Here is a 24791-nt window from a genome sequence, read left to right as displayed (position 1 = left end):
GAGGCGCATTGCGGTGCATTTTTCAATGCTAATGTATTCCCGCTTATGAAACGTCCGTGTGTGGTCAGATCGACGTTGTTCCCCGGTCGCAGTTTTATTAATCGGGACAAGCAACGCTACAAAATCGCGGCCCAATGCTTGACTGTATGATCGCTTCCTAATTATTTTGGGTACGCACGCCCTTCCTGCCAGCTTTATGTTTATATCCGCTGTTACTTGCACGTCTTTAAGGAACTTAGCTTGAACGATGTAGCCTCGCGGGTGTGTTCATGAGTGTAGGAAACAGTGTGGCAACGTGCGGTTTTGCACTGGCGTTTCGCACGCTGTTATAAAAACATTTGCGAATCTGCACAGCTAGACACATTTGAACGTTTTTTTGTGATTTACGTAAGCGTTGTGAAAAACATAAATATTGCGGCTAACACACCAAGAAGAAAAGGAGAGAAGAGGCTTCGTTATAGCATACTTCATTTCGTGTGATCTCATGTTGCTGTCAACGTATAATTGCTTATTTATTTTGCAGGAACCCTTGCAGAGAAACAATTTAAAAACTTGAGAGACATTTTCGAGAGGAAGCAACAGGAGGTGCGCGATAAGCAGCGTAGTGGTGCAGGAGCGGTTGATGTCCCCACCATCAAATGGCCCCACTTCGAGGCCATGCTGGAATCAACGGAGGTGGCATCAGAACCTGTGGTGTAAGTTTATTTTGTTGACGCAATGAAACAGTTTATTTTCATGCCTGCAAACGCACAGGCAAAGGAAAGTTTCACAGGAGACATGCATGCTCAGCATACATTCAAATGCTGTTTGCGCTGGCAGGCAATGGACAATAAAAAAATTTCTGTAGCCTAAAATTAACTTAGTTATCACAAACAAAACATTATTTCCATATACTCATTACTATAGGTTGCACCTCTGTATAGTCTGAAGTAGAACTCTTAGCAATTTTCAAAGGAAAAATTAATCTCCAAGTGACTCCGGAGTGAGACTGTATTTTAATTTGGTCGGCATGATGAAATATGATTAGGTATGCACGCTTGTACGCTAATCTCAAAATGCTATACTTAAGTTCACTAAATTTCAGTAAAAATTTTTAGGAGCTGCTAATTATAGCAGCAAAGAAAGTTCAGCCAACACTCCTCAAAGTGTGCAAAACGAACGCTTATTCGACTTCTGTTGAAGCCATCGAAGGCATCTTTCTCTGTCGCAGCTATACTAGCCAGAGCTACTTCAGCCGGCAGCATTGCTGAGTCACCGTCGTCGATGTCTCAATAACTTTTACAAGGTGTTGACCTCCCAGGCACTACTGCTGCAGCATAGAGTGCTCAGAATAGAAACCCGCCTATATTGCTTTCGTTATCGTGCATGGTTTTATGCTATATAAGTCTCGTCATTGTGCAACACGCTCGGACGAAACCTTGCAGAAAGAAACTTTTTATTGTCCAAAAAATACGGTAGCCCTTGAACACCTGCATGTCGTGGAATTAATATGTGCAAGACCTATAAATTTAATCAGCTGGATCATGCCACAATAATCAGGTTTGCGACGGTGAACTTCTTTCAGGGTACTGTGCAGCATGGAGGTCTCTCGATCAAGGTAACGTATAAATTGCAGCCTACATTTAAGATAGGCGTAAATTATGTAGTTTCTGCGATGAAATGGGTGACCGTAACGTAAACCTAACCGTAACTGGAACCTTGACAACCTTACAAAATTGTACTTATCAGGGCAAAAAGTGTTAATGCACAACATTTCAAAACATAGCTTGTATGCTGGTACATCTCATACTATTTTTGTTCTTTATGATACCTCACAGGCCCCGAAGACCATGGGCGCGAGGGACATATCAGTATAGATACTGTACAGAAATAATAAATCAGAGCAACAGTGCAATAGACGCAGTACAAGGCAAATACATAAAACGAATATAAAGTTGACTGGAAAAGGGCATAAAAATAACAATAATATGAAGATTGAGAAACGAAACAAACGCAAAAATGGCAAGTAATTATAACAAAGTACAAGTCAAAAAGTAGTAAAAATAAAACACCGTTTAGAGCAACTGAAAGAGCAGTACAACAGAAAACATTGAGAATGTTGTTTTCTTAAGAGGTGAACAGAAATACACAGCGCTTATACTACAGCATGGGCACAATGTGAGGTGAGTAGGCATGAATGACTGGCAGGCAGCTGACCACTGGTAATGGCATCTGCATGTAGCAATGTCATATGTAAAAGGTTGCTTTTCCACTGTCATCGCAGCCGAGCAGAAGTAAGATGGCAGCCAACCAGGGGCTTCCTCGGACGCCATGGAAGCAGACACGGAGAACTGCAGTTCTGCGTAAAGAAAACTTTAAATTTAACACACTGTTAACACAATCATGTATGTGCAGATTACTGCATGAGATGTAATTTCTATGTTTATTAGCTGTCTGAATTCGCAGAAGTACTGAGAAATGCACCTGGTTTTTCAGAGGTTATGCTTAAGAGGAAGCTTTAGCTCGAGTGCTCCTATCTAAATAAATGTAGAAGGAGAATTCGTTTTTCTCGGCAACCACTGCAGCAAATTTGACGAGGTTTGTTGCATTTAAAAGACAAACTTAAAATCTAGTGACTGTTGGTTTCGAATTTTTGTGTTAGGTCGTCAATTTTTTGTTAAAAATTGGCGAAAATCGAAAATTTTCAAAAGACGAAACTATGAAGTTTACAACTCTGTAACTCAACCACTAAAAATGATAATACAAGTCTGTGAATTGCATCTAATAGTATATCTAAAGCGGACAAAATTGATATGTTACATATCAATATAAAAAAAAAATTAATCATAGGGAAATGCAACTTTTGCAAAACCATTGTAAACAACGTAACAAATTCACATAAGATGTAAAATGACATATTGAATTTGTCCGCTTTAAATGTTCTAATGGATGCCGTTTACAGAACCGCGATATCAGTTCTTGATGCAGAGCTATGAATTTGTAAACTTCGTGCTTCTATTTTTTTCATACGGTCAAATATTTGAAAATCGATTTAGGAAAATTCAAGCCCTAAATCGAAATTACGTTTCCAACAGTCACTAGAATTTAACTTTCTCTTTCAAATGCAACAAATTTCATCAAAATCGGTCCAAGGGTTATCTCATAAAAACGTTTTTGCGTTTTACATGTATTTGAATAGGCCGCGTCGGAGTTGGGCCCGAGCTAAAGCTTCCTCTTAACGACGCAATGATGTTTAATCAGCTGTGTTGTAATAGTGAGTTCTTTTGCAGAGATTACAGTGAAGACATAGGAGAGGAGCCAGCGCAGATACCATCAACGCTAAAGTGAGCAAAGAGTATAAAGTTCCAGCAATCAGCAACGCTTAATAATTCTTGCATGACATCATTCTTCTTGTACAACATAACACGCTATGCTTCACTGCCTGCTGTGGTGTAATAGTGGCTGATTTTGCCGAGATGCCACAGAACAAACAACTGTGGAAACAGTAGAGGTGCCACCAGCAAAACGGTATGTGAGCAATGGTTTCAATTTTCTACCAATAAGAAACTCTTTGGAGTGGTTGCAAGAAGGCTTTTTTTTTTGTACAACCTAACACACTACGCTTTACTGCCTGCAGCCCGAGGACATCGAAGAATCGCAAACAAACTGAAGGTTCGAGGTGAGAGGCGTGTAATGTTTACCGAACATAAATCTACAAAAATTTAAGTTATCATTTAGGCAACAAAGCTACGCATGCCACCAAGTGCAAGAAATAGCATGTGCCTGGTCGAAAGTCATCATTTTGATATATCTCAGCAAAAAAAGAACCGTCCATGTCCCGAAAATGGAACTTAGTTCCGTGCTAAGAGCTGTGCACTAAAGACTGTCGCCAGCCTAATAAAATAAATTATCGGGTTGACTTTACAGAAAACATACTCTACAGTCATGCAGGTGAGAGCGCAAGCCACGATGCTGTTGCGCAAGCCTGTATGGAGAGCATCTCGCGCAACTAAGGGAGCACAAAACCACAAACAAAAGGGACGACATTGCATATTTTGCGCTGAGAACTGATGCGCGCCTGCGAGCACTGCCAATTCATGTAACGCAAGACCTGATGCGCCTGATGGAGTCCATGATATATCAGGCAGAATTGGAAAGCAGGAACACCAGCAATTGAAAGGAACATTTAACTCGGGTGCTGTTACATATTCTAGTCGTAATCATCATCAGCGTATTCTTAGGTAATTGTTTTGTATTTTACTCATACTTTTCTTTAGTACTGTGAAAACTTTTTTTTTTAAACAGTGCCTTACAGTAACCTTCTTTAGAGATCTGTAGTGAGCTTTGTAGTTATATTATCACCATACAGCTTGAAATATTAAGGAATATATTAAGCTGCTACTGCAACTGTTAAAACTTTTTTTACCAATCATTGCCTTGTATTCGAGGTGTCATTACGATATTTCTGCACGTGTGCCTTTGTCAAACATAGATGAAAATGCTATACTTTTATGTGTCCAGGTAAGACGTATGTGATATTTTAATTTCAAGGATTAACTTCGTATGACACTCCCATTGCTTGTTTCCCTGTGCATTTGTGATATTGATTGCGGAAGAAATTCCTATGTAAAATGCGAGTGTTTGTTCTGAATAAACTTATTTGACAACACACCTTGTGCAGTTCAAGTACTGGTGACCACTTTATCTTGCCAGGGAACTTGGCGACTGTGATGAAGTGGTGTGCCAGCTTGTCCCGAACTTCTTTCGCATGCCTATAAACATAATATGCCAGGTTTAATTTGCCTACCTTTCAAATTTCTAACAGCAAACATATATTGAAATACAAGTAACCTTCGCACCGAGCAGCGTGACACTCAGTAGACTTTGATGGCAAGAGGGCACCTCCGGCTGATTCCTCCTCCTTCCAGCTGGCAGGGGAAAGTCGCCCTTCCCAGTCCTCGCTGTCGGCAGAACCTGGCGGGCAGTATATGCAGCAGAAGAGGCTGATGACTCCTTCATCAAAAAATTATGCAGCACTGTGCAGGCTCCAACATATCCATTAATATTGTCGGTCTTGTCTTTGAACGGTCGCCGCAGAATTTTCCACCATTGTGCCAGGATTCCAAAGGCGTTTTCGATGACTCGCTGGGCCCTGCTCAAGCGGTAGTTGAAAAATCGCCGCCTGTGCGTCTCGGGTGAGTCTTCATGCAGTGCTGAAAAAAAAAGCATTTATCAATGAAGTCAGGAAAAATACACAATTAGTGTTTTAATAAAAATTCATCCCAATAACACAGTAAAACTGCTGCAATGCAGTATGGCATACCCTATGGCAAAAACGATATGTAACGCAAAATATTCCGAGTACATTGCACAGCACAGCCTCTCTTTTGCGACGCTAAGCCTGCCACTAATGCGCTTCTCTCTTGGAAACCTTCTGTGCACAAATGAGCCCTAGTAACACCAAAAATAACATACGTAACCTCTCATAATGTTGCTGTTTTTTCCCCTTTGAACAAGATTTGAAATTAGAGACTGTAAGTGTGGTGGATTTCACAGCTTTTTCGCACAATTTAGTTTTACCTCTATAGTCTATCACACAGATAAGTTTCTTTGTCAAACATCTAATAGCATAACAGACAGAAACATATATTCAGTAATATGCTGTGCACCTACTCAGTCGTGGGTATAGCCGCATCATGCATTCCTTGAGCGGGAAGGCCTCATCGCCAACAAGGAAGTATGGGAGAAGCCCCTCACTCCCAACAGGTCTTGGCGGTGGCAGCGCTAATGTCCCTCTGGCGATCTCTTTCTGTAGAGTGGACCGCGAAAAAATGCCGCCGTCACTGTCGCTGCCACTGTGGCCAATTTTCACGTACAAGAACCTGAACAGAAACGGCACGATCGCAAAAAACTGTTACACGTGATAAGTATGAAATAGAAAGTGACATGCAGAGGTAATTGTGATAAACACTCTGTCTGAAGTGCATCACATAGCCGCTAAAAATGTGCAACGTGCACAATACATTCAGTGTGTGCTCATGCACATGTATTTCTGCATATCACCATCTGTGATGGATATTTTTTACTGCTACGTGATACTTTATAAACATACAAACCTGTCATTACCATTTAAGGAGCTGGATGTTTACCGTCTTGAAATGCCACTTCCACTAACGTTGAGTAAAGATTGGGATGCAAGGACCCAGTCTCAGCTGTGTTGTGCGTCGCAGACAGCAATGAGTGATTTGCTGAATGAACCCTTGTAGTTATGGTGAACGGTTCCAGAGTTTGCGGGGCACTCAACGTTTACGTGCTTCCCATCAATAGCCCCGACGCAGTGTGGCATATTCCACCGCTCCTCAAACTCTGCGGATACCTGCAGCATAACCCACGAAACACGCAAGCAGCTATTTGATGTCTAAAAGATGTCTTGAACAGCTAATTCCTAGTAGCTGTCTTGATCAAGACATTTTGTAGCCATGGACGTCTAGTACTTCAGTAAGCCCTGCTAACTTTACGCTAAAAGTTGGCTAATGGACAGCTTGACAAGAACAAATGAAGACTTTTATTAGACATTCCCTCAAATTTTTGCGGCAGCTATTACAGTAACACAATGTTTGCCCACAGTTACAACCTATTTTAAACGAGGCATGGACATGAGAAAGAAAAGTTTATATTGTCGGATAGAGTGGTGCACAGGTAGTTATTTCAGATGTGAACCATGGGAATAGTGCAGTACAGCCTCATTGGTCAATTAGTGTTTTTTTTTAGTTGGACCAATCAATTGAATACCGCCTGTCAGAATTATTGCAAATAAAACAAGATCTGTGTTGTATGCTGATATCATTCCAATGTTCACCCATTGACTTAAACAAGAACATCTCTGCATAAAACACGTCATTATTGACAAAACTTCGCCCTGCTGGGTCTTCACCAAATTGAAAGTTTCTAGCAAAGAAAAATTTTCTCAGTGATGCTGCAGTTCAGGCAAAAATTACATCCTCGTTTCAGCTACAGGGGGCACAATAGCCTTACACCAGTATATGAAACAGAACACTGTGCTGCAGTGAGTTAAGAAATAAAGGATAGTACACATCTGGAAAAACACTCTGCAAACCACTCTAACGGGCAATATAAATATACTTTTTTCTGATGTCCATGCTTCATTTAAAAGTAAATTGTAACTTACTTTGTGGGTGCCTCTTGTAAGGTAACGCCACATGCTTGCACAGCATCACGAAGAAATAATGGCCAGTTCTTCGGCATACCATCCATTAGTGAATTCCTTGTACGTTGCATGTTACCAGAACTGAAAGATAAATCATAATATGCTGTTATTTTTTTATAAACTGTACGATGAGCTTTTCATGCATAAAAGACGATTGCTAGTGAAAATGCAGCAAGACATCAACTTCACACCATGTCTTATACTCATACTTTATTACCTAATGAATTAGAAAAGATGCAGATACTGTGTAATTAACAAGAGTGACAAATAGATGCAAAGGTGATCATGGTTAAATCTTGAAGATGATTGCCGCCGCTGCCAGAGTAGGCCAGCCTTCATAGGAGAGCACTTGCTGCCCACAAAAGCTTGCTGGCACAGGCCACACGTGACGGTTCTTATTGACATAGGCAAGCAATACCTGCACAGAAGAGGAAAAAAAGGCGAGGGAGGAAATGGGAATATTGAAACTGGAACTTCAATAAGCAATATGTGCTAAGTAAGAAGTTTGGCTCACATTAAAAATAAATTTAGGCACTCCTTGCTCTTAAATTACCGGTATCTTAAGGTACGTACTACATATGCGGTGATGTTTAAAATGACTAGTATATTTCCTATCATAAGAAGCCAACAAACACTGACACCAAGGACAACATAGGGGAAATTACTTGGGCTTAATAAATGAAATAAAGAAACGATAAATTAATGGAAATTAAAGTGGATGAAAAAACACCTTGCCGCAGGTGGGAACCGAACCCACAACTTTCGCAATTCGCGTGCTATGCTCTATCAATTGAGCTACCGCGGCGTCGTTTCCCCATCCACTTTCTTGGGTATTTATGTGTCCTAGTAGAACCCTGGGAGTGTTAGCCAGCGCCACAACTCAGAGACCTTGTTCCTGGCATATAGTCATTAAGTTGCATAGCAGAGTCAAAATCAGCCTTTAAATTTTTATATGGTGTGTTGTGGCTAAAAAGCCACTTATCAACCTGTCAAACAAGTCTGAGAAGCTTCCTGCAAAATTTTATCAGTTTAAAACAGTAATTCCCTTTGCAGGCAAGTGATGTACTAACTTAATTAAAAAGTTAAATAGTGTTTTATATTGTTGAACTAAAAGCAAGTTTGGCATTTTGCACTGCCTAGCTGTTGCCTTTCTTTCAAACTTAAACATGACACAATACAGAGTAAGCAGGTAGCATGCAAAGGAGGAGTGGTGATAAAGTAGTGTTCCAAAGCAACACTCCTAGCTGGATCAATCACTTTTGTTGATATATTTTCATGTGACCCTAATTGGCTTAGGGCAATACCTCACACAAATGGTGCAACACCTTGGATGATGGGTCATACAAAATTGAAAGTATCTAATGATGTGATCAAACGATAACATTGCCCACTGTCTTGGAAGTGTTAACATGCTGCTTGCACGAGAAAGTGCAAAGTGATTCGTATAGGTAGTAAATTCATCAGTGAATCTATAGCCTCGGTTAATTCTGAGCATCTATGTTGACTTGCAATTGAGAAGCCACTGCCCACAAAAAGGTGTATTCAAGTCCATGCTGAATAATTGCCCACCTAGTGAAAAGGCTAATGTGGCAGGCTAATGGGCTAAGGCAAATAGATTGCTAAATTCTGATAACACCTCCAGTGATATTATTGTAATGGGTGATAAAAAAACAGCACAGGTAAAATTGCAGTTATGGCAAAATTTTAAAAGCACCTCTGCAAACTGCTGGAACCCTCAGCATCATGCCGGTTCTACACGCACATATGTTGCAGCGCAATCTATATCTCAGACGCAGGCGCCTCCACACATCACTTTGGGATCTCCTCACAATAAGGTTAAAAAACAGTCTGGCACAAGCTACCTGATGTGATTCATTTTGCAAGCGCCAGCCAAGTGCTGATGGTGGTAGAGCGAAATTGAAGTTTGTCCTTGTATGGAAGCCTCGGCCCATGTTTTATCAATTCTAGTGGCAAAGCACACCTTTTACAGCACACATAAATCTTAAATTAGACTGCTTGCTGATGCTGTACAGTAAATTCCTGTAAAGAAACTAAATCACACAGAAAACATTTAGAATACCAAACTAATCGAATACTGACTTGAATACATTTGTGCATTAGGGAAGCAAGGTGTAATGTACACTGTTGTAGCAAATTTTTACTCATCAATGGAATACTTGTATGGCACAACAGAGTTAATTTTTTAGTTCTTACATAGCAATGACTACCTACAGGTACATTTTGTAAGGCTTAGAGAAACTGATTATTAGTAGAACTGTGTATGTACAGTGGCACTGAGAAATTGGTTATAATAGTGGCAGCTTATAATGAACCAGTGCAAAAAAATGCCCGTTTGTGAGACACCAACTAGCTATTTTGCCACGAAGCGCTCCCTGGCCTTAACCCATATAGAAAGCACTGGGAGAGCCAGAGAGGGTACAGTACATTGGCTTACACTGATCATGATGAGGTCTCGTCATCCAGCTAGCGCCAAGGTACAAGAAGGATGTCCAGCCGTCTATAGAGTAAAAGGAACAAAATAAGATAGCATCAAGTCAGATGAAAGGCAGATTTGCAATTACAAATAAGGTGACGCAGTCACAGTCATTCATTAATAAATGCCAAGCTGTCATGATTTCTCTCCGAGATGAAGCACCTACTAGGTTAAAGGTTTTGCTGCTTATCTAGAACAAAACACAAGTGAAATTTGTACATCAGCACACGATTTAATTTGGAATTGTGTAGATGAAGTAAACATTGCAGTTATATTTTTGTTTTGCTATAATGTGGGAACACTACAAACTGCATAGTCACTGACACACACGCACGCACACGCAAGAACAAAAGGACACAAAATAGGGCGAGTTCAGTCTAGTTCAGCATTACAGCCAGCGCGTCGTGTTCGAATGCACTCCCTTTCGGTTGTTTCGTGCTACGTTAACCACAAAGACTAACAAGCAGGTCAAAGTTCTGACTGATGTTGCGGAAGTCGTGGAGCGCGGTAGTGCTGAACGGCTGAACACAAGCAGAACCCTCGTATAAAAGTAATGACGAAAACTCGCAGGGCAGAACAGCCCATCTATCAAGAATTGTCGCGGGTAACACCTAAAAATATTCACATTGTGGGTGAAAAACGAAGTGCAATGTATTTCACTTACCGGAAAAAGTGTTATCCGAACGTGCGACGTACAGGGTCGTTCAAAATATGTGCGAACGCGGCGAAGCGAGGCCGCGCTCCGCTGTGCGTCAGCGCATCCGGCGCGGTCGCGCATCTAAATAATGTGGCGCAGGCGCACCGGAGACTGGTGGCGGTGCTTCGTGTCGTCTGCTACAGCGCGGAAGCGCACCGTGCTTGCTTTGCTGGGAAGCACACCTAACTGTGTGCTGGCAGCGCCCAGACGTGCCGAGATGGCATTGTCGCATTTTACTGACTGCAGCGCGTTGTTGGTTCCGCATACGGCAACTCAGCAGCATGTGTTCGCAGTGGAGCATTCTCGGTGAAATGCAGGTGTTGTTTCAAATTTCTCAGCTCGTCTGGATTGGTTTATGCTGTTAAATGCCCAAAAGTGACTCACGCTATGGTAGATGTCGACGTTGTAGAGGGATCTAGATCATTCCGACCGCCGGAGATTCTTACCATGCACGGATATAGCGCATTAAATGACCGTCTTTCCTTCCGCCTCCATCAAAACAGGGCCGCAGTGGCCCAGATCGAACTTGATTCCCCCGACTCTGAAGTCAGGCGCTCCCCACGGAGCGGGCGCAGCGAGACATTCTCAGCAGTTGACCGCGCTCTGGAGGCGGCGTGGGGTAACGGAGCACAGTTTTGTTTTCTGTGCGTTCTTCCTAAGTCGCATGAGATGTTTTACAAATCGAGCTGCTAAAGCGTGTGCACGGAGTTGGGTTCAGCCTTGCTCTTCTTGGTCCATGATCAGCCTAGGGCGAAAGAGCCCGCAGATTGCTTGATACTACTTGGAATTTTACTATAGAAAGGGAAGAAATCACCGAACCTTGTACGACTTTTTAAAATGGTGTGACAATCGTGTGACCTTTTCTTTACTGCAGATATCCTTACTTGCACAATTAAGAAGGCTGAACAACAAAGTATATGGTTTGAAGTCCATGCCATAAGTTAAAGGACCCTGATCGTACCACTGAAATGCCTTATTAGAATTGTTTCTTCTCTGTTACCGCGCCACTCACGTGTTTTTCCTGTCTCCGCTGACGCTTTTTGCCGGCATCGCTTTCTTCGAACGTGGTGCACCGCAGCGTAACACCAAGAAAACAGCCATATGTAACCGCGAGGAAAGGGCCTAATCAGGAACAAATATTTATTGCAGGAAGCTCATTTGCTATAAGCTTCCAGTCGAAAAGTCTCAGGTGGTGACGGTGGCAATAAATAGAACGCGGTGCTTGGGCTCTAGGCCAGTTAAACGCTCTTTGCAGCAGGATATTTGGGGCCAAAGACCTCACAATAAATGGCTCGAATGAAAGCGACAAAATGAAGCGTTTGCACCTAGGTTTATTGAAGGCTTTAGCTAGAATCACGTTCAATATCGGCACACAGAATTAATTCACAAGAGAAAAATCTGAGACGAAATAATTAGCTTTAAAATTTCAATGCCTCTGCGGTCATTGTTCTGGTCAAACATAAAAAGCTTATTTCATTTACTGTGGTGATTGCTCATGGCACGCGGCCCACTGCGATATGCTGTTAGCTGTGTTTTTTTTTTTTGCACCCTTTCACAGTCAAGTTCATCGCGTCGAAAAGAAGTATTTCTTTTTAGTTCTCAATAACGAAATTGCTTAGTTTTGCGGATGAAAATAGCTGCTGCTAATATTTTGCGGGGATGTGAAAACGTACAAAATGCCGGAACACATAGAATTGGAACTCCCAAATGCCAAGAATGAGAGTGAGAGTGAAGTGAGTGAAAGAGAGAAAGAGAGTGAAGTGAATTGCAATTCCAATGAAGCTCATTACGCATCGTATTACAAAAACGATGCTCTCTCTTACTTGGCAGAATATTGCTGCATGAAAAAGTAACCAACGAAAAATCCTACTCACAACCCTACTCTGCATAGCGAACTAAGGCTTCCGCTCAAGCATTGCACCGGTTCCCTTTGAGTTTCTGCTGCCATCTTTCTTTTTCACTTAGTTTACCCTGAACCCTACACAGTGTGTCCCGAAATATTATTTACTACTTTCGTCATGAGACAGAAAACGCTGCTACGTGCGTCACGCTCCCAGAAAAATGAGCGCATTCAGTTTGTACACAGTTGCGTTCATAGCGCGTCAAAAGTTTAGATTGTATCCTGCTATAGACGCCGAGGGTGTCGATGCTCCTCTACGGACATTCTACACATGGTAGGAATAGAGTACGCGTTTAAAAATCGCCAACATGACGAAACAAGCAACCATCTACCAGAATCGACCGCTGGCGGGAAAATTGCAAACCCGCACATCAGGTATGCTTTCATAGACAAAAAAGTTTGACATCAAGATAAAGCATCTAATTGAGAACGCAAAACTGATTTTATGAAATAAAATTCATTATCCACCCAGTCCGAAGAAGGTTTGCTCAGGCGTGGTGTTTTATTTTCTCGTATGTGCTGCCCTTCAAAGAGTTCCATGACCAAGGACAGTAGCAGGTCGGTTCGCCTCCTGGATTTATGACGGCTTTCATCCTGTTCTGCAAGACGGACCTGTATAGGGACCTACAAAGGCTCGCATTGGACCTCAACCGCTCCCACTCCCCTTCAGCAACAATCCATAGTGCCTCCGCTAAGCTGTCGGCCGCTAAGCTGTGCAGCTGTCGGCCGGTCTTAACGCTCTTCGTGATTCCCCAAACATTCTCAATAACACTTGGTCAGGGCACTGAGCTGGCCATTCTAGCACTGCGATGTCGCGGAGCTCAAGAAATGCAGCAACACATTTCGATTTTTGATATGGGGGAGTTATCATGCTGCAGAATAAAGTCGCTGTCCGGAAATGGTCCTCCTAGAAGGTACGGGAAGAGCACATCGTCCAGGATTGAGCAGTAGGCCTCTCCATTGAAGCGGCTCTCTGGGCGAACCAGGGGTCCCAGGCCTTCGGCGGTCACAGCGGACCGGCCGCTGGCAGCGACTTGCTCCATGTGCTCATGCATATACCTGCAGAAAATGAAAAAAATATTGTTAGCGTTGGTATAAAATGCAGGCGCAACCGGCAAGCTAGAAGGAAGAAAAATATGAATGACTATATTTTAGGGTTGTCTAGCGCTTATTACCGGGTCACCTAACAAAATCATACAAAAAATTGCGAACGAGGGCATTCTTTTAAGAATTTAGTTGTTTTGAGAGATCGTCAATTATTCCGAGACTCAAGCAAACATGACTCCTACGTATGCCACAGTGTAAAAAATAGCTCTCTGTCGGCACCTATTTCTTGATGAATGAATGAATGAATGAATGAATTTTATTTCCGTCATAATGGGGCCTCACGGTCGGGGCGCAGCAATTAGGAGGGGGTGCCTCCCAGCCGGCTCTCAGCACTGGAGACCGCGGAGACAGTCTTGTAGTAAGCTGCCTCCGCCTGACGGATGATGAGTCTTTCTGATCCGAGTCGTGGCTCCGGATCAGCTCTTCCGAGGTGGCAAGGTCTGGGATCAAGTGATACTGCGAAGTCATTCTGTGGCAGCTACTGCAGAGCTCAGGCTCCCTAGTGTCTTCATCGTGCAGTATAGAGTATGGAAAGAATCTGTGGACGTGAAGCCTCATCCAGGCCCTGCACTCCTTTGAAGTGACTGACCTGTCCGGAAGTGAGAGTGTTCTCTTATCCAACCCAGGTGTTTCGGTTATTTCTTCATACGGCATGAGAGGGTCTTTACTCCCACTCAGAGGCACTTCCAGAGCAGCTCGGATGTATAATTCTCAAGCGAGGCTGTGAGCAGCCTCACTCACGGGAATGCCCTCATGAGCAGGAACCCATATGAGGGAGACCTCTCGGCTTGAGAGGTATCTTAGTAATTCTGGCGGCTTGCCTTACTGTCAGACAAGATGATCTTGACTTTGGTACTGACGCACGCTAGGGTAATAGCAGCCTCCTCTGCCACTAACGTATTCCTAATATTAATCGATGCTACAGTTACTTTCTCCCCATTCTCATATTTCTTGATAAACAAGATGTTCTGCGCGATTTAAATGTACGCGCCAGTTTATAACATTCGATGTTAATAGATTTCAGCCGCAACTGACACGAACTCTGAAATTCCAGTTATTATGGCTGCAACGTTCGTCACGGATTATAGCTATGCCATTATTTTAGATAATTTCTTTATTTTTGAGGAAGTTTAACATAATATTTTGCTTAATGTACGCGCTTTGCAAAACTACAATTGTTAGGCCACTGCAAAAATCATTTTTTACACTTAGAACAAGCACATTAACGTTTAAAGCTTAATAACAGTAAATACTAGTGCCTAAAATGATCCTTCATTTTAGGATACGATTGCTTAAATGATTACACTTACTGGCAGTTCTCAGGCCGCCAGACTCGCTGACGCTGGTCCCACCTGGTCGTGAAAGCAGACTCGTCAGTGAAGACGACCTTTCCCCAGTGCTCCTCTGTCCATGGCTCATGGTCTCGGGCAAATGCTGGTTGCTTCTCCTTGTCCTTCTCGCTCACAAGTGGCTTCTGTGCAGCTATTCTTGACTTGAGGCCAGCCGTGCGCAGGCGACGCTTCACTGTTGCGTTCGACACACCCAGAAACCCGACAGTGTTCTTAATTTCAGTCGCACTGGCAGTGGGCTTGTCCACAGCGGCCGCAACGATGTTCATGTCGTCGTCTTCACTGGTGACTTTCGTATGGCCTGTCCGCGGATGATCCTTGATTCATCGCTCCTTTCGGTATGCCCGAACGATCCGGTTCAATGGCGAAAGTGGCCGATACGTTAGCATTAATATCCTCCTCCGAGAGCATGCTTGCAGGCATAGCGCTACAATTCGCCATCTTTCGCTCTCCAGAACACGAGACATTGCTTGCTCACCGAAGGTTCGGCCAAAAATGACACTCCTCGACTGTCACACCGTTTTTATTACTGAGGCAGCATAAGAAATAAGCAAGAAATGAAAAAAGTAACATCACTACTTTTAAAACACAGCTTGACGTTTGTCAGCCGATGAACATAAAGAATGTGCTGTGGATGGTGCTCTCACAAATCATCCGAGAATCATGCACTAGTACAGAGCAGTCGCTTAGCTTGGCACTTATTTGCAGCAGCTTATAAGCCGCGCCAGCGGATAAGAGATTGCCGTGCCCAAGCTAACTCCCTCTGCCAGTTGATACCCTTCCATAGGACTGAACAACGCGCTGTAGTCAGTGAAATGCGACAATTTTGTCTCGGCGCGTCTGTGCGCTGCCAGCACACAGTTAGGTGCGCTTCCCAGCAAAGCAAGCACGGCGCGCTTCCGCGCTGTAGCAGACGACACGCACCGGAGACTAATTGACTACTAATTGTTTCGACTACTAGTTACTAAATTACTAAAGACTACTAATTGTTTCGATGCGCGACCAAGCCGGATGCGCTGAACTAAAGACTACTAATTGTTTCGATGCGCGACCAAGCCGGATGCGCTGAAGCTCCGCGGAGCGCGGCCACGCTTCGCCGCGTTCACACATATTATGAACGACCTTGTACAAAGACGCACCAAGACACGAAGGCGGCGAACGCAGATCCCGCCATTGTGGTAGTAAGCCGTCGGCGAAAACACGCAATACAGCCGATGTCACGAACCACTGATGCAAAACACACGGCACACAGCAGCACAGCTAAATGACTCCTGTTAATATCTAGTATAAATGTACAGAACGGCTTAGAATGACACACAACTGGATAACGAACCCACGACCGAGACATTGCGGGCAAGTCGCGGGCGGCAGTGGCCGTTTTTTCAAACTTCCTGCTTCCCAGTGTTTCCAGCACAGAATGAGATGTCCGACAAATTTGGATTGTCCTGCCGAAGTGATCGCAGCGCGGTGGCTCTGTGACACCGCTGTGCAACGCCGGCGTTTAGCTCCTGCTGCTGTCACTGTCAGTATACCTGCTGCACGAGCATAGAATGGTTTCCAGGCGTCGTGTGCGCGCCCCGTATGGAAAACAATAACACGGCCTTGATTATTGAAGTTCTGGTGTGAAATTATTCAACATTAAAGCTAATTAACTTATGTTGCTTCCAACGAGTTCGATTTGTCTGTGGCCTCTTATATTCGCTAACGCCGATGGCCGACGGTAACCGCACTTTTAACACGTCGTTTGGCATTTTATGCACTTTCAGACAAAAAGATCTAGAAAACTTCTTGAGCTAGACATTCTGAATGTGTTTACCAAAACAGACTCGAGTGGCACCAGTACTGAGTTTTGTCGCAGATAGAATATATACTAGCATATTTCAAGCGCTGAGGTTATGTTTAGAAGAAATTCCATTTTCAGTCTCATCGCAGACCAAGACGTCTATAGCCGTTTGTAGCCGTTTCAAGAAGTTTTTAAGGGGTCCTGTTTCGTGGGATAAGAGCCATTCCATGGCCGTTTCATATAAGGCAAATAATGTTTGATGTTTTTAATATTTCTTTTATTGAATACACCAAACAAGTAGTACGAACAAGCAATATGTTACAAATCATTCTTATGAAACACCTAGTGAAATAAGTATCGCGTACCTTGAGCCATTTATCAGCTCCTTGCGGATGCTGAAGATACAGTGGCTTCAGCGCAGTCCACAGGGCGTCGGACACTGCTGACACAATGCGGCATGTAGTCGATATGGACACCAGGAAGTTGAACGACATGTCCCGCTGCGTCTTTCCTGTGGCCAAGAACCTGTGAAGCCGATGAGATATACTGTTTTTTTAAGACATAGGAATATAAGTCACCTTTCTTTCCGCCCTAAATCTATGAAAGCTTTTGGGAACTTCGAATAACTGTACTACAAATGTATTTTCTACCACTATTTGTATAGACATATATTCAAGATGGTGCAAAATAATGTTTATTAAAAATAATAGCACATTACAGCCCAAATCCAACTGTGCAAGGGGCTATTCAGAGGTATTAATTATGTACCTCAATTCAGAACTTTGCTATTTCCCATGAAATCAATGCATGCTCCGTCATGCAAGCAGCAACCTTGAGTGCCATAATTAACTCCTCCAGCCTAACGAAAAAAGAAATCCAACGTATAAGGTGTACTTAAATCGGTTTCTGTATAAAAAAGAAGCGTCGGAATTGCTTTGACATCACATCAATGTTCATGGCTCGTGTTGTAGCTTCTTTACATGAGAAGCATACACACACGTGATTTATACTATTCTTGAGATGACATGCATTTTACTTGAAGCTCATGGCTAGGCGATCATGAGCCGAGACTGCAGGCCTGTAGTTCGTGTCTTCCTTTGTGATGCTGGGGCGCAGCAGTTCCAGCAACGTGTCGAATGTGCTGGGCGGCATTCGCAGGAAGCTAAACAGCAGCAAAAGAAAGCACACAAGTTGTGCCCCGATTCCCAGACACCGCGAACTTTACAACTTACTCTCGATAATACTCCTCGTCCTGCGCGCTGTTGTGCCATTACCACCAGCCCGGATTCCGAATCTGCAAGATGCAGAATTTATCCTGCGAGCGCCCAAATTCTCCCTTGACAAGTCATGATGCTGAGCCGTCAGGCAGCGGTGTCCTGCGGAGAAGCATCGGCGGGCAACATTTTCAAACGTGTCACCGAGTGCCAGACAGCTCGGCGCCGCACCTCCTTTTGCCTGGAGGTCACCGCGCGCGCGAACTTTGAACCGGGTGGCCAGCGCGGTCGCTGCTTGGACCTCTCGGACGACCGTCGAGTGCTGGCTTTGTATTGGGCCGTTTGAGTGACAATGGTTCTTGGGGAGTATAAAGCCGCGAGGCGGCCGCCTCGACACCGGATCCGCCGACCCACCGGGAGCAGAGTGCCGCTCTCGACTGGAGAGAGATGTGTCACGCGTTGCAGTCTCGCCGGACGTCGCCGTGCGGGGACAGTCGCGTTTGCTGTGAGCTCTCGGCCCCAGTGCCGACCCGTTCATGTCCTGTATAATGACCTGTATATAGTGCATAAAGTCCCTTTTGTTATTCTCATCGACGCCTGGCTCGGAGTCTTCGCTACCAACGCTCTGTCACGAAACGGGCGACGAGCACTACGGGACCGCAAAGTCGTAATAGTGGTGCAGCGGTGCAAAATCGTAACAGCGCGGAGTTCGGCAGGAGGCTGCTTGCGTGGCCGGCCACTTCTCGCGAACAGAGGCACGGGCGCACCCACCAGCGTCGCTTGATTTATTTTTTTTTTTAGGCTTCCGCGCTGCCAGGACTGACACTACGGCAGAGCACATCAGCACACTGACGACGTCTTCCTCTTCGCTAGAATCGAAATCCATGGCTGTTAGCAGCAGACGAGCGAAGTGCGCGTGAACTGCGTAGATTCCGAGAGTTCTCGCTGAGAACGATAATCTCCGGGATTGAGACTCGCGGGTCGCGCTCAGCCGGGCTTGCCGGTGTGTACTACGTACATCAGTCGCCTTTGGTCGCTTTTTGTTCGCGAGTCGCAAATGGTCGCGCGGCCTCCTCATGTCGCCGGTGTGGATGAGCCCTTATAGTTCGTATGTTTCCGTTTCCGCGCCGCTTCAAGTGAACAGTTTTCGTAAAGAAGCTAGCGTTATCAAGTGAAGAAATGACGAAAGGAGCTTTTTAAACTTTATGTATTTTTCACAGTGTGTCGCGGCGAGCACGTGTGTTTCTTTAACGGTTGCGCGGTTGGGCCAGGCCCCGCACACTCTCAAGTTCAACAAATGGCCACAGAGGGCGAAAAATCAATCGAGGCGTGTTTCAGCGTAAGCGCGCAAGTGGAGATACTGTAATTTGGTCGCATACTTTATTTGAGCTTTTTCTGCTAGGGGCACTGAACATGCTGAATTTTTTACTTTACACAAACCATCGACATAAACAACTGAGCTGTCTAAGGATGTTTTTTTACACTGAACTAGAGGCGACAGTCAATAAGCTCAGCAAGGAAATGGCAGAGATCAAGAGAATGATGACGGTCCAGCTACAACAGCAGCACGCACAGCCTTTATCGCCACAACCACAGCAGATGGCAATGACCGAGGATGAACCCGAAGTAGCGGTGAACCCGAGGACAGAGAACGCGGCCTCGGCGGGTCCGGCACCCAAGAGAAGAGCAATTGAAAATCTTAAAGAGCGGAGACTCAGCGATAGGGTAGACAACCTTGAAGATAGGCTCACCCACTTTGAAGAGTATATTCGCACGACATTCACCAAGACAATTACCGACCGTTTCATAGCAATTGAACAGACGTGCCAGCAATTAACGACGACAGTACAGAATTTGGCAACGCAAATGGCTAACTTTCAGCAAACATGGATAGGACATCAACCACCGCAACCACAACAGCAGTGAAAGGCCTCCTGGTCTGGCATTGGAATTGCAACGGTTTTGCCGGGAAAAAGGCTGCACTTCAGCAACACTTAGAACAAGTATCAAGAAAGCCAGATATTATCATGTTGCAAGAGACCCTCATTGAGGAAGTAAAGCTCTCAGATTACCGGTCCCACGCCAGCCCACCAAGCTTCCGGACCGCGGCCGGCAGTAGCGGCAGGGGAGTTTGCACCTTGGTGAGGAAAGGCATCACGTACGTCGAGCACGAGTTATTGAGCAAAAGCCCAATCGAGCACACCATGGTAGAGGTGGTTACCGGGAAAAAGCAGAAGGAAAGCTCTTTTCTGGTAAACGTGTACAGTAGCCCCTCACACGGAAAGCAGAAATTCAAAGCACTGTTACACAAAGCGTGCAACGTCGCGGGGCCCGACAACACGCTGGTAATCTGCGGGGACTTCAACGCGCCGAATCAAGCCTGGGGTTACCCCAAAACATTGGCAAAGGTCAGGGACCTAATGCAAGATGCTACCGACTTGGGACTAAATCTAATTACCGACCCAGCATACCCTACAAGAATCGGCAACTCGATCACCCGAGACACAACGCCCGATCTCACTTTCGTCAGGAGTAATGGCGGTGGTATGGCGGACTTCGAATGGCGCAACACGGGCCACGAATTGGGAAGTGACCATTACATTGTGGAGGCCGCTGTCCCGCTCGGTGGTACCGACGAAGTTGGCAGAAGCCTTCGGAAACATAGAATTACTGACTGGGACGTGTTTCGAGGATTGTTACCCGAGGAGCAAACCGAAATTACGGACATTGAGAAGTGGTCCACCGAGATTGTAAACAAGGTAGAAAAGGCCACCAAGGAAGTCGAGACGGACGAGCGTGTCCACAGGGTCGACAGCCGCCTCGCCCACCTCATCGAAGCCAAGCAGTCCATCCTGTCAAGGTGGAAGACGCAGAGGACAAACAGAAAGCTACGCAAGAAGGTCGCCGAACTCAACCGCGAGATCGAGTCCCACAGCCGAGTGCTATGCACACAGCAATGGAATGAGGTTTGTAACGCAGCGGACGGCCAGATGCACTGCGGCAAGACGTGGAGTATGCTGAGGCATCTTTTGGATGCGACCACGACCAAGTCTCACCAGCACCACAACTTGGCCAAGATCATCCACAGGGCGCTGACCGAGCACGGGGAAGACGAAGTGAAGAAACGCCTCGACGACAAGTACCTCCCGGTCACTCCCACAGACACGCACCCGGACTACCTAGGCGAAGCAAACGAGTGGCTAGATCGAGACATTGAAGTATGGGAAGTACGGGTTGCCCTGAACGATCTCAACAGCAACTCCGCCGCTGGTCCCGACCGCGTTACGAACAGAGCGCTGAAAAATCTAAACGAAGCGGCGATAGAGAACCTCACGGCATACTTCAACACTTGCTGGCGAGCCGGATCATTACCTCGGCAGTGGAAAGCAGCCAAGACCATCTTGATTCCCAAGCCGGGCAAGCCACCCAACATTGAGAACCTCCGGCCGATCTCGCTTACGTCCTGTGTGGGCAAAGCGTTGGAGCATGTACTCATGAACAGGTGGCAGAGGTACCTGGAAGATTCGGGGCTCTACCCAAACACCATCATCGGGTTCCGCAAGAAGCTCGGAACTCAGGACGCCATGATACAACTGAAAAATGACATCCTCGATGACACTACCAACACGAAAGACAAGCGAGCCATCTTGGGTTTGGACCTGCAGAGCGCTTTTGACAAAGTAAGACACTCTGCGATTCTGGCCCAGGTGTCACGGCTAAACATGGGCAAGAGAACTTATGCGTACATCAAGGATTTTTTGACGGAGCGGACTACTGAAATCATCGCCGGTGACCTGCGGCTCCAAAAGAAGAAGCTCGGCAGTGTCGGGACCCCCCAGGGCTCAGTCATCTCGCCATTGCTTTTCAACCTTGTAATGATAGGGGTGGCCGAGCGCCTCTCACGAGTCGCGCGGGTCCGACACACCATCTATGCCGACGACATAACGCTCTGGGTCCCAGGAGGAAGCGACGGACACATCGAGAATACATTGCAAGAGGCGGTTGACGCTATCGACGAGCAGCTGGACGGGTCTGGGCTCGTCTGCTCCCCAAGCAAGTCTGAGCTGTTGGTGGTTCCTCCGAAAAGGACAGCTAGGAAGACGAAAGGCAACGAGCCTGCGAGAGAGCAAGACACAATAAAGATCAAGACGAGCGGTGGTCACATGATCCCGGCTGTCGAGAAGATCCGAGTGCTGGGGATGCTGATTGAGCGCAAACGAGTCAACGGCGAGACGGTCAACCGTCTGGCGGCCAAAGTCACCACGGCCATCCGCCTCATTAAGAGGGTGTCGCACAGAACAGCAGGCATGAAGGAAGAAAGCCTCACCCGGCTAGTGGAATCCTTCGCTATAAGCCACATTAGATACGTTGCTGCTTTCCACAACTGGAGGCAGTGCGAACGCAATAAGATAAATGCGCTCATACGCAAAGCGTACAAGGCTGCACTCGGACTTCTCGACTGCACAAGCACCGACAAGTTCCTGGCCTTGGGAGTGCATAACACCCTGGAGGAAATCGCCGAGGCGCAGAGGACCGCTCAGCTCGCGCGGCTATCAGAAACAAGAACGGGCAGACAAGTGCTGCGTGACCTAGGCCTGGGACCAAAGGAAATGGGACCCGAAAATACAGAGGTGCCTGTACCGGACGCAATTAGTAGACGGCTACGGGTATGTCCGGTGCCAAGAAATATGAACCCTGAGTTCCACAAAGAGCGGTGGGCGGCGAGGGCAAAGGCGCTCATCGATCTCCATGCCAAAGACAGGGGTGTCGTGTTTGTGGACGCGGCAGAGTATCCCCATGACAGAAAGGCATTCGCCGCTGCAGTCGTCGGGGCATCGACCGGTGCAACTAGAACAGCGGCGAGTGTGCGGACTCGAGGGGCGCATCAAGCCGAGGAGGTGGCCATTGCTTTGGCCATCGCCGACCCCGAGTGCACGACTGTGCTCTGTGATTCTAGGACGGCAGTGAAAAATTACGCCAGAGCAAGGGTGTGTGGTGAAGCCGCGCGTGTGCTGCGTGTGGTCGATCTCGCGAGTGAAAGTCGGTGTGTGGTGATAAAGTGGTTTCCGGCCCACATGGGCAGTGATGTGTCGGATCGCGGCAACGCTAACCACAACGAGACGGCGAACGCGGCGGCGCGAGGACTAACCAACCGTGCCGCTGCTACTACAGCCGACCCGTCGTGGTGGTGGGAAACGAAGGACAAAATGACTTCGTACAATGAAATTGTGAAATGGTACCGACTAGAGCGCAGGACTATGCCGCCACCTCATCCGGGCTTGACCCGTAAGGAGGCGGTTTTATACCGACAACTTCAAACGGGGTCGTTATTCACCCCGGTGCTGATGAGGCACGTGTGTCCAAGTGTTTATGAAAGTGATCTGTGTTGTGTGTGCCGAAAGGAAAGAGCCACTGCAGCTCACATCCTTTGGGACTGTGCTAAGAATCCGCATGAAGCTGCAACACTAACAACGATCCCGCCGCGGCTCGAGGCCGCAACGAGATGCTATGACCAAGATGTTCAAACCCAGGCCGTCCAGCAGATCTCGGCGGCCCTCGAAAGGCAACGACCGAGCGAAACCGGAGGGAGGCTGCCACCCCAAAGGAGGGGCAGGCGCGGTCGACCAAAGGGAATAGTGCGGCCGCGGCCGAAGTAGAGGCGCCACACGCCGCGAAGACGTCATGGCCGCGTCACGGTAACGCCTCCCTAACAGGGGAAGGCTAACCGTTCTGCAGGCGTTCAGAACAAAGTTTCGTCACTCACTCACTCACCTCAGGCAAATAGGCATTTGATTTTTTTTAAATTTGATTGTTGAAGCTGCTTTTTAGTCATAGCGTCAAGGTTTTTGTACTTGATTAACCACCGACAGCCGACAGCCTATTGGTATCGATGTGTTTCGTGGCCGTTGGCGTTCGAATACTACGGCGGTAAAACATTTTCGAAAGCATGCTGGTTTCGTCTGCGAGTCATTACATAGACTTGCTGTAAAAAGGTCTACTCTTGGCAAAGAATAGTGCCCCATTTTGTTTAGGCGTTGATTATCATAATGAATGCGGCGGAGGATGAGGGAGCACACTTGAAGGTACGTTTTTATGCCGTTGATCCCCATAACACCGAAAGTACGCAAACCGATGTCACAGAACACTCGATGCATCATTTTGTGTTCTCCGTCATCGCTTGTTTGCTGTACGCCTACTAATTCTTCATTTCTTCTTCAAGTGTTGTATCCTCCTTTTGTCCTTGTTCTCTTGTGCTTCACTTACAGTATATCGTTCCGTCAGCTGTAATGCGCAATTGCAAAACCAATACATTTGATAAGACGCAGTGGTTATAATAATTTCACTACACATGTATTAAGCTGGCACATATGGTTCAGATACAGATACCTGTATGCGGACTTGCACGACGTTGATGCGGAGATTAGGATAATTATGACACCCGTAAGGAAGAGGCAGCTGACGGCCGTAAGCTGTTGCGTTCTTTCCGCCAAACTACCCGGCCTGGTAGTGCTGTAAAGATGCTGTTAAAAGTGACACGCGGTGACAGGGAAATTATTATACTTAGCAGCCGACCGTACGTTTTGTAGCTTAGGTCTTCTTTCTTGTGCGTTTGTGCTACCCTTATTAATGAGCCATTTCTTGACTATGTTCTTGACTATGTAACCGCGTGTGTGTGGATGCGTAGACGTGTGCTTTTTGTTGTACTTGTAAAATGCAAATAAAATATTTTCAGGCTTACTCAATCTTTGGTGTCGTGTGCGTTTATTCCAGTCGAGGCCATCGTGCTACCTGGAAACCGCATTCTGTCAGTAGCCCTACACGAAATGCAAGAGCTGGAGCGCGGCGGCACAATTCGGGGTAACGGCGGCGTAATAAACGAAAAACCGCTCGGGATGCCCTTAAAAGTCATTTCAGAGTGTGCCCTAACTCGATATGACTCAGCGCTACATGTATTATGCTGCGCCTCGATCGTGCTCCCGCCAGTTTGGTTGCTGTGTGGCAAACGTAGCGCCTACATATATATGTAGGCGTTACGTTTG

General features: G+C 46.0%; 1 protein-coding gene and 1 long non-coding RNA gene across 2 annotated transcripts; one reads left to right on the top strand and one right to left on the bottom strand.

Annotated features, from left to right (window-relative positions):
• Positions 1-553: 553 nt before the first annotated feature.
• On the top strand, positions 554-3328 carry LOC135915729 (uncharacterized). The gene is made up of 3 exons (XR_011509885.1): positions 554-695; positions 1565-1597; positions 3270-3328. It is a non-coding gene; the product is annotated as an uncharacterized lncRNA (long non-coding RNA).
• A 594-nt stretch (positions 3329-3922) lies between these two features.
• On the bottom strand, positions 3923-19906 carry LOC139052425 (uncharacterized). The gene is made up of 10 exons (XM_070529520.1): positions 19824-19906; positions 17770-17796; positions 17574-17699; positions 16903-17062; positions 6198-6355; positions 5653-5867; positions 5022-5192; positions 4839-4953; positions 4652-4751; positions 3923-3988 (listed from the first exon to the last, which is right to left on the bottom strand). The coding sequence occupies exons 1-10, from the start codon at positions 19904-19906 to the stop codon at positions 3923-3925; spliced, it is 1221 nt and encodes a 406-aa protein (XP_070385621.1).
• Positions 19907-24791: the final 4885 nt, after the last annotated feature.

Source organism: Dermacentor albipictus, unplaced genomic scaffold (genome assembly GCF_038994185.2).
Source record: "Dermacentor albipictus isolate Rhodes 1998 colony unplaced genomic scaffold, USDA_Dalb.pri_finalv2 scaffold_22, whole genome shotgun sequence".
Lineage (NCBI taxonomy): Eukaryota > Metazoa > Arthropoda > Arachnida > Ixodida > Ixodidae > Dermacentor > Dermacentor albipictus.
This window is presented reverse-complemented; position numbering and strand designations above follow the sequence as displayed.

Excerpts from the sequence above, each read along its gene's own strand:
- LOC139052425 (XM_070529520.1), bottom strand. The coding sequence starts at position 19,906 with ATGCCTTTCCTCACCAAGGTGCAAACTCCCCTGCCGCTACTGCCGGCC. Across the intron at positions 17,797-19,823 it reads GGTGGGCTGGCGTGGGACCG|CGCGCAGGACGAGGAGTATT; the intron begins GTAATCTGAGAG and ends ATGGCACAACAG. Across the intron at positions 4,752-4,838 it reads ACTGAGTGTCACGCTGCTCG|GCATGCGAAAGAAGTTCGGG; the intron begins GTGCGAAGGTTA and ends TTATGTTTATAG.